Source organism: Conger conger, chromosome 8 (assembly GCF_963514075.1).
Source record: "Conger conger chromosome 8, fConCon1.1, whole genome shotgun sequence".
Classification (NCBI taxonomy): Eukaryota; Metazoa; Chordata; class Actinopteri; order Anguilliformes; family Congridae; genus Conger; species Conger conger.
Window position 1 is genome coordinate 58,582,181 of NC_083767.1, and position 9,847 is coordinate 58,592,027.

At 43.4% G+C, this 9,847-nt stretch overlaps 1 protein-coding gene across 6 annotated transcripts in view; it reads left to right on the forward strand.

The window, feature by feature from the left end:
• LOC133134888 (cytidine and dCMP deaminase domain-containing protein 1-like) overlaps positions 1-8,100 on the forward strand; it is a 64,048-nt gene extending 55,948 nt beyond the window's left edge. For all 6 annotated transcript variants that reach the window (XM_061251454.1, XM_061251457.1, XM_061251455.1 and 3 more), the window contains 7 exons: positions 59-236; positions 602-1,399; positions 2,155-2,204; positions 3,076-3,245; positions 3,869-4,058; positions 4,678-4,735; positions 6,956-8,100. In XM_061251454.1, coding sequence (XP_061107438.1) covers positions 59-236; positions 602-1,399; positions 2,155-2,204; positions 3,076-3,245; positions 3,869-4,058; positions 4,678-4,713 — 1,422 coding nt within the window. In that variant the 3' untranslated portion in view covers positions 4,714-4,735; positions 6,956-8,100. The remainder of the gene's footprint in view (positions 1-58; positions 237-601; positions 1,400-2,154; positions 2,205-3,075; positions 3,246-3,868; positions 4,059-4,677; positions 4,736-6,955) is intronic.
• The last annotated feature ends 1,747 nt before the right edge of the window (positions 8,101-9,847 follow it).

Genomic DNA, 9,847 nt, shown 5'->3' on the forward strand with positions numbered 1-9,847 from the left:
AAATGTAGTATAAAAATGAACTAATGCCCCTGTTGTAAACATGTTATTTTTCCACCAGGCAAAAGTCTCAGGTCTGGTCGTGGTCCAAGGCCGCAAAGTGATCGGTCTGCACTGCTCCAGTGCTGAGCTGCATGTGGGGCAGGTGGCAGTGATCAGACACGGCCCCAGACTGAAGGGCTGTGACCTCTACTTCTCCAGGAAGCCCTGCTCCACCTGCATGAAGATGATTGTTAACGGTAACAAACCTTGCAATGCCAGGCAGCGTGGCTGTCATCTGCAGTGGCAGCATGCTACAGCAAACCTGTAAAACAACAAACCTGTAAAACAGCAAACCTGTAAAACAAAAAACAGCCCATCCTGAAAGGGCTTTTGTTGTGCAGAGATTGTGGTCTAAAACGGGAAGCTAAACTTCCAGGTAACTCCAGAACTTGACCAGCCAGCAAAGATTAGTTCCCCAAGTCTTTATTTAATGCATTTAATTGACCCACCTTTATTTTTGCTTCCTTTTGGAGCACTATATCCTTATAAGGAGCGATATCCTAATAAACCCAGGCCATAGTGAAATGTTGTTTTAAATCTCCCCCTCTTTCGCCTCCCTTAGCTGACGTGAACCGCGTGTCCTACTGGCCCGGCGACCCCGAGCTCAGCTTCCTGCCGCTTAGCGACGCCGCTGTCGTCGAGCACCCCGCTGCCGTCGAGCACCCCGCCGAGTTCGACGCCATCGCCGCGGAGCGCCTCAGGTCCCACAGGCAGCTGCCCGTGTATGTTCCGCTGCCTCACATGATGCTGAGGTTCGCTGCTGACACCTCCGCGGCCTCCAGCTTCCTCGAGTACGTGGCGCATAGCGAGAGCCGGGACGCGCGCGAGCTGTTCATCGAACTCCAGCAGCGGAGCCTGGAGGACCTCACGGCCACCTTCTTTGTCACGGACGAACTTCGGCACAAATACATCCTGAGGAAGATCGGCCTGGAAAGCTTCTGCGAGGAGCCCTATTTCAGCAACCTGCGGAAGCACATGCAGGATCTGATCAAGGTGCTGGCGTCGGTCGCCTCCAGCGTCCCCGACCTCCAGCCGGACTACGGCTTCTATGTGAATGACCAGGAGGAAGACCCTGTGCCGGACCAGGTGGAAGGCCCTGTGCCGGACCAGGGGGAAGGCCCTGTGCCGGACCAGGTGGAAGGCCCTGTGCCGGACCAGGCGGACGACCCTGCACCGGGCCTCTCCCAGGACCTCCCCCAGGACCTCTCCCAGGACCTCCCCCAGGACCTCTCCCAGGACCTCCCCCAGGACCTCTCCCAGGACCACTCCCTGGAGCTCCCCCCGAACCTCTCCCAGGGCCTCCCCCAGGACGTCGCCCGACACTGCATGATACAGGCCCAGCTGCTGGCCTACAGGACGGGTGAGGCCGGGGCCCTTTGCCTGACTGCGTCTTCTAGATCAGATGGGTGTTAAGCCAGGATATATTTTTTTCTGGCCAGCTTTACAGACACAGCTCATCTTAGTCCTGGACTAAACTGAGTATTATATGGAGAATCTCCATTCAAAATAGTCTATGACTAGGCTACAGGTTTTCAAGTTTTTCCCTGCTTTATATATGAAATATGAAATCAATGCAAACTTCCACTTCCACAAATTTCCATTTACAAGTGAGATATTAGTCTAAAGTCTAACATGGCAAATGTTTAGCATGTTCTCTATCGAATATATAAAGAACATTTACAGAAAGTTTGAGCAAAATTGGAGAAGTCACCCCCCCACATTTCAGATTTATTATGTTTTTTCTCTCAATGGAATGACCTGGAATATAGTTCCTTAGGTGGCAATGTGACTGATACTTGCAAATTAATTTAACTCATGTTAAGTAGCGAAGTGGCCAGATTAGATAGGTTTAGGCTTAACCTTCTGTTTGGCCAACAAAAGCATAATGTAAAAATTATTCCTTAATATTGTTACCGAGCCAGAAGTTAAGCCCTGGAGCAGCCATTATGGTATAGAAATAAAGAACCAGACCCCGAATCATCATATTTTGAATGATTTCCAGCCCTGCCCGTCGGGAAAGAGCTCTATTTGAGCAACTTCCAGTGGACAGGCATGATTGACAATGGTGCTTGATGTTGTGAGGGATTTAAGGCAAAACCTTTCTTCTCTTTACAGAGGACCCCAAAATCGGAGTTGGTGCTGTGAGCTGGGCTGATGGAAAGTCTGTGAGTGATTTTTTCAATGTCATCGCAGCCATCGGTCATCTGTAAATAATGTTCCAGAGTTTATCTTTCTTTCATCACTGTGTGGTAGTTATGTGTTGTGGGGGAAATTCCCTGGAGAGACGTCTTGCAAGCAACCTTTCCCGTTTAAAAGAACCCAGTTCTTTCACAGCAAGGAGAGCTACAATAATACAAACTTTATTAATACTGCAGAAAAACAAAGCAAGGAGAATGCATCACACCAATGTGAGAATACACTAGATTTTAGCAGACAGGGTGTCTATTCTTATATCATTACACATCCTAAGTTATCACATGAATACATTACGGTGAAAGCCAATCATCTTCATACAGTGTTTCAGTACTTTTCCATCACACGTTGTACTCCTGGGCCCACATCTGCTCTTTAAGTCATGTAACATTTGTTTTGCAATTAACACACTGCTACAGCAACTACAAAGCTTACTTTATCATCCGTCTTTCCTCCTTAGGCTAGTGAAGGAGGAACCGACCTTGGGTGCGATTCTTCCTCATTATTTTGCATCATAATCAAGCACATGAGCGCACCCAACAATGGGAGAGTGTTCTGCTTTATCTCCTGCACGTATGCCTATGTGACGTAAGCTGTGGCAGAGCACTCACCCCTCCCTTACATTTTTGCTGGTTATCTGTCACAAGCAGAATTTATTCTCTTATGCAGTTTTCTAACTATATGCATTGTACATGTCTGGATACATATATCCTAGGTTCCATTGTACTACATTATATTTTTCTCCCACAGCGTGTGTTCCTGCGGTGGATTGAAAGTGGCGTGTTGAAGGTAAAGAACGGGCATGAAGGTGATGCAGGGTGTTCTGTGGGGCGGTGTTTTCAGGATCGCTGTGATGGGACGGGCCACATGTACCTGGTGGGGTGCGGCTACAACGGGTATCCAGGGGGGTCCGCGTATTCAGCGTTTCCCTGGATGGGCAGCGACGAGCTGAACCCTCGGAAAAAGAAGTACAAATACATCATCCATGCTGAGCAGAACGTACTCATCTTCAGGTGTGGAGCGGAGTGGGGCATAAGTAGGGGCAGGGGCAGGCAGGGGCAGACAGGGGCCAGGAGAGGGGTGGAAAAGGTTAGAACCTGTATTCCACAATATAAACAAGAACACACTGTATACAACTCAAATCATGGTGGCCTGCATTGTTTTAGCACTTAAAGGTACAATAGGTAAGATTTTATAGTCCTTAAATTCGGGTTTCAAAATATGCAGTTGATGGGCCGGCGATCTGTACCAAAACATTGTATAGCAATACACTAATTCAAGCTCATTGGTTGAAAATTGATTCTAATTGCCACAGCCGATGGCATTTCAACATCAGCGCATTGATAGACAGTGTTGTGCTTGTTGCTGCAATTCCTCTTTAGAAGTCTGAAATGACCTATTGTACCTTTAAGTGCCTAATTTAGTCATTTTGTTTGAAGGTCCTCATCCCTTCTTTCTGTCCCATAAATTGGCAGCTGATTGAAAGGAAATCATAAAACCTTGCATGTGCTGTGGCCCCTCCAGGCCGTAGTTTCAGATCCTTATTGTAGAATTGCAAATTAGCTGCCTAACAGCAAGCCTGTTGGACTGCTTTTCATGGTGTACTTTTCCCTTCCCTGGTTTGTTCTGTTTCTAGGAGTGCTGAGATTAAGGAGGATGAGAAGACAATGCTCTTTGTCACAAAATGCCCCTGTGATGACTGTGTACCTCTGATAGTGGGCGCTGGAATTAAACAGGTGTACACCACAGACCGGGACAGTGGCAAAGATAAAGGTGACCTCTCCTACCTCAAGTTTGTCCAACAACAGGATGTACAGAAGTTTATAGTGAGTATTTATATCTTATGCAGTGGTGTTTCACAGACCCTTGCAGTCCCAAGCCCAATATGAAGTGGGGTTCCCAAGGGGTTTTGGCTTTGGTTGAGACTGTTTTCAGCCCTGCCAAAAACAGTGTAGCAGTCATTTTAAAAATGTTTAAGGCGGAGAGCGCCATATGACACCTTTGGTACTGAAAGGGATAAATCAAGTCCACCAGGATTTTATTAAATCTGCAGGTAGATCGGGTTCCATTCCCTGGTGTCAAATCCAGCTATACCAGCTTGAAATGATCAGCTCCCAGCTGTTTCAAAACCTTGCTTGAGATGGTCAAACTATGTTGAGTATGGGGCTGGTCAACCAGCTAGCATCTGTTTCAAAAACCTAGCTTGAGATGTTTTTTTCAGCAGGGCTCTCCCTTACAACCTTGTGAATTTAATCAAGAGTCCAACAATATTAGGCCTGCTTAACAAAGTGATCCAAGGACTGTTGATTTGCAATCCGTTTTCTCCTCGTCATATCCTCGCCTCCATTATAAACAAGCCGGAAAAACTGATCCTCAATCGATTGTGTTTTTTGTTTGCATATTCAGCACTCAGCACTTCCTCTTTGAATGTGTTTGTTCCCATAGTGGCAGAAAACACCACAAGCCGAAGACCTTCCATAACCGCCCGAACAGACATGATCAAGTAAGCTTTCCTATCTTGTGTAAAACTAGACTGAATAGGTTTATGTGTGCACACTACATGGGTGTCATGATTAAGGAAAGTTGAGCCTACTGGTTATTGCTAATACAATTTACATTACACAGTCTTCCAGACTTCTTGACGTGAAGTTAAAGCGAAATTCCCCATGCATTTTTCTTTTCTCTGTAGAAGAGTAGCTGTCCCCCTGATTAAAATGGCCACCCAGCCAGCCCTCTGTCTGTAATGAGACAGATACAGCCCCAAACTACTGTGCCTGCTCAAGGTACCTGCCTGGGCGGGCCCTTGCAGTCTGTCCACGGACGTCACACAATGAGTCACATTTCCACTTCTATTGAATAGAGAGACAGGGGCTGTACTCTCTAAGAACTAACCACTAAAGAAAGCAAGTATAGGTTTGTGTTCGGTTTACTTTCATAGGACTGAATATGCCACAATTCAATATAATTTAAAAAATATTGAATATTGAATTAAATAAGTTTATAAATACACAAATTTGTGAAGTAAAACTAGTAGTCCGATATTCCGGTTAGCAACAATGTATTAAGATTGCAAAAATAGTCAGTTATAGTATAGTTAATTATAGTATGAATGTGGTTTTATTGGTTTTTACATTTCTTTCCATTTTAAAATTCTTTTTCTTTTTTTAAAACACACTAATTAACACAAAATAATCATTCAATCAAGGACTTAAACTAGTGAAACAAAGACATCAAAAGTCTTTGGTCTTTTGGTGCATTAAAAGACAAGGAAATAGTAAAGAAGAAAGTCCATTCCGCTCAGGTTTAGTTGTCCCGAGAGGCTTCTGTGTCCCTTCTGTGTCCCTGCTGTGTCCCTTGGTACTTGTCCCTGATTGGGTGACAGGCAGACGAATACACATTATTTTGTATACATATGATGTGACCAAGGAAACCAAATGGTAATTGTCAGCAAAGCAGAGAGTAAACCCCTTTGATCATTCAGTATGGGCTTCCTAACCCCCCTTGATCATTCAGTACGATTGAGGTGTTAGGTGACCATCCAAGAACAATGAAGCAGGAAATGTATTCTTCCCTACAGTATGATTTTGCAAGTCGTGTAATCATCTGATAAAACAAACAAACTAAGCTCAGCCAAACAATGCATGGAAGGTGTGGTTTGGTTTGAGGAAGAGTGTACTGGGTGCAGCAATATTTCTGGTTTAACTTGTCTCGTTTGCATTTTGAAGATTGAAGTGAAGCAGTCACATTCACTTCATTTGTCCTACGGGCTGACAGTGAACCCCCCTTGATCATGCAGTATGATTGAGGTGTTAGGTGACCATCCAAGAACAATGAAGCAGGAAATGTATTCTTCCCTACACAATCCCCCCTTAAACCTTGACCTGTATGCAAACCAGAGAGAAAGGCTGAATTCAGGAACAACACATCCTTATCAAAGTGACCACAGGCTCACCACATAGTGGACTTAAGGAGATATGTCTGACACCACTGGATACCAGGAACAACCACAATGGAGCTGTACCAAGGGTGGGGAGTCCCAGTAGCACTAGGTGACTCTACACATATACTGCTGTGTTCCGACTTTATTCATTACAGCATTCCTTTCCCTGTACTCAGCATCCATTTTGTGTTGTTTTATTATAACCTGAAGGTCACAGGTCAGAGCCGATACATCCAGTAACGCCAGTACTAATGCTGCTGTGGCTCCCTTGAAAATCAGGTCCCAGTGTGTGTCTTGGTAGTTCCCCTTTATTCCTGAGGGCCCATTAAGATAGTTGTGAATTCTCTGAATCAATCCCTTCTCATCTGCATTTATCTGTGTAAACAGGTATGGCCATAACAAACATCAATGTGTGTGTGTTGTACGGTTATATGACAGTGGAGCAGTGATGGCATTCTTAACTGTGTGTTACATTTTTACAGGCAGTTTGCATTCCCATTTGTATCTCTTACATACACAAATACCTTATTTCACATTATTGTCAGTACAATTGCCACAAATAGTTTAATTATTGATTGACACCCAAACCCTTCTGTACCCTTATGGTTTGAAGTTTGCATTGTCAGTCATATCGTTTGTGTTATGTGCTGCAGCAGAATTTAGACAAAACTTAGCTAAAACTTGTTTAAGCTGCTGCAGTATTGAATTCATGTCCTCATAGGTCATGGCTGGAACTGTATGAGAGATTTCTGACTGTGTTATACTTTTTGCTGTGTTTTTCAGCCTCGCTATCAACATCTTTTGACCCTCCTTTGTGATGACAGCTGAAACCTTTTCATGAATGGGCGCTGTACGGAAAATTCACGGAAAAAGAGATCTCCGTCCTTATTGTGATTCATTGCTTACAAAGTCAAAATCAGACTCAATATATCACATGTATGCTGCTTGTTATCAAATCAAATGAACCTAGAACATTTAATTACAGCTGAGCTTATGAAAACGCAAGAAGCCACAGTGTAAACTGTCGAAATGAGAGCAAAGACTGCAAAAATGCATCAGGCTAAATAAGTACATTTACTCACTTAGAAGAATAGATTGATAATCAAATGTTTAGTAGTATATTTTCAATGATTTACTGATGTTTAGTAGTATATTTTCAATGATTCACTGATGTTTAGTATATCATATTTTCAATGATTCACTGATGTTTAGTAGTATATTTTCAATGATTCACTAATGTTTAGTATATCGTATATTCTTTTTTAACTTTTACATTTACTATTGCGCTGTTCACATGCTTCCTCAAGCCAAACTAGAGGATCTAATTTTTCTAACAGAGAGGCATAGGATCCCTCTTTGCAATGTTTTGCAATGTACTCAGTGGCATACTCCATTATCCTAGGTTCTGAGTACACCTATGTACAATATACCTACTGTGGTCGTTTAACGCAAGGACACAGGATAAATGTGGGATACCCTGCTGGTACTTTAAAAAAGTCCAGTTCCTCTTGTAAGGGTAATTTTCTTAATTGATTCTTAATTGACAATGTGTGTTAACATAAAGACAATCACATGATAACAAATAACCTTTTAGTGATAATCCTTATTACTATTAGACCACTTTCTGAATTAAGTGCTTACTATGAGTCTTTCTCTGTCTCTCTCCAGCAGACAGACAGCCTTTGACCTTAATGTCTCTGCTTCTCAGCTAGCACATTCTGGTCTTACAGCAAGGTCAACAAGGGGTATTCAGAAGACAAAATACTGATAAATGTTCGTGGCCAGCTTCATGTCTTTTTGTTTTGGTAAAGCCCTCCCTTCTGGAAAAGTGTGTATAAGAGTCTTACTGTGTGATGCAAATCAGAAAGCCGTTAAGCTTTCTCACTTTCTGTAATTTCTTTGCAAATAAATACAAAAGTTAAACTCAAGTATAGCTATTGTTGTTTTTACTGGGATCTGTTTCATCAGATGATGCTCACCTGTGAAATGTTCAAAAAGGGCATTTTTCCCTAGCAGTTTGGCGACGAGGATGGGATCGCGAATGTGGTTCTTCCCTATACAGAACAGTCTCGGAGTCTGTGACACGGACAGACAGTGTACACTGCCAGGGGTTAGAGTCCCCTGAACCGAAAAACCCACCCCACAAAGAGATTGTAAGCAATCACCTGTGGGGAAGGATGATGGTATCCGGTCCAGTTCTGAGACGTTTTTGTGTGGGGTAACCAATACGCGATCCTAAAAAAAGAACACTCAGGTGAGGCCATGGTTAATCACTAAAAGGCACCTCGTTTGACTTGGGGCTGACGGGCCCATCACTCAGGGAGTAATTCGAACACTAGAGCCGGTATGCTCTCGAGAGCCGGTATGCTCTCACTAACACTCTAAGGACTGGGTCCCAAGTGCTGAGAGTGTTAGAGAGTGATTAGTAGTAATACTAACACTCTGGGACTGGGTCCCAAGCGCTGATAGAAGTAATAGTTAATAGTTAACTATTAGAATTGATTGATCTTAATGAGTAAATGCGTACAAAAAAGAACTGAGCTCTAAAGTAAATTACCTTGTAAAAACAGGCCAGTGTGATAGAGGCGTTGTGTAGCGGGTCTGTGTGTGTGTGCACGAATGTGTGAAAGTGTCGACATTGGAGCCAAATTGTCTTTTAGATTTTGTCTTTTAGAAATTGCCTCGCGGATTTTGAAACCGACTCTGATTAGGTTAGGTGCACCTTTAAAAAAAAAAGAAAAGGAAAATTTATTAAAAGTAAAAAAAAAAAAATTCAAAATAAAACTTGCACATTAAAATGAGTAAAAAGGAAAATTATTAATAATAAGGTACAGACTGGTAGTGGGGTGAGGTAATAACCATGAGCTTGAAGAGTTCAAAGAGGCAAGACCCAGAATTTACGGGTCCGATGAAAATAATGCATGACAGTATGGGTCGGCAACCACACACCAGTGTATTATAATTTTTTACTGTAAAAAGAAAAAAGAAACAATGTTAAGACAGGAAAAGCAGGCTAAGAGGGAAGAAGGAGATAAGTCCGCAATAAAAAAAAAAAGATATATATCTTTTTTTTTATGTATTCCAATTTTTATTTTTTGTCATTTTTTATTATTTTTCATTCAGTGTTACCTCCTGTTGTGCATTTCAGCTGCTCTTTTGATCCAAATTTAGCATAACTCTCCGGCATATACAAAATTGACCTGGACCTAGATTACCCTGCATGTCCGCCAGACCACTATCAGCCGCAAGCTGCTATCGGCTGCCCCAGCACCCAACCACCGAGGAGCAGATTCCAGCACTGCGAGACCCCCACTTTCCAGCAGTGGGGCTGCGGATAGCTGAGTCAGGCAACTGCCTCAGTAAGCCCATAGGAAAGGTCATTTCCACCGCGGGCGAACTGCACAGAATGCCAAAACCCCAGAGTGGGTCAGGAAGACCAGGGTCTGATGGTCCTGCAACTCGTCTCTGGAAGCTGTCAGAGTTGCAGACCGTGTGTGTGGACCTGCAGATCCGAGTCAGGTGGGTGGAGAAGGTTTGGTGAAACTGTTAATGATGTTCTTGAGAGACTTACAGAAAAATACGATGCACACAGCGGAATGGAGAAACCTGGGGATAATATGCCAGTCTCACCCCGTACGGAACCCAGCTGACTAACTGCTTCATGGACGGTTTGCG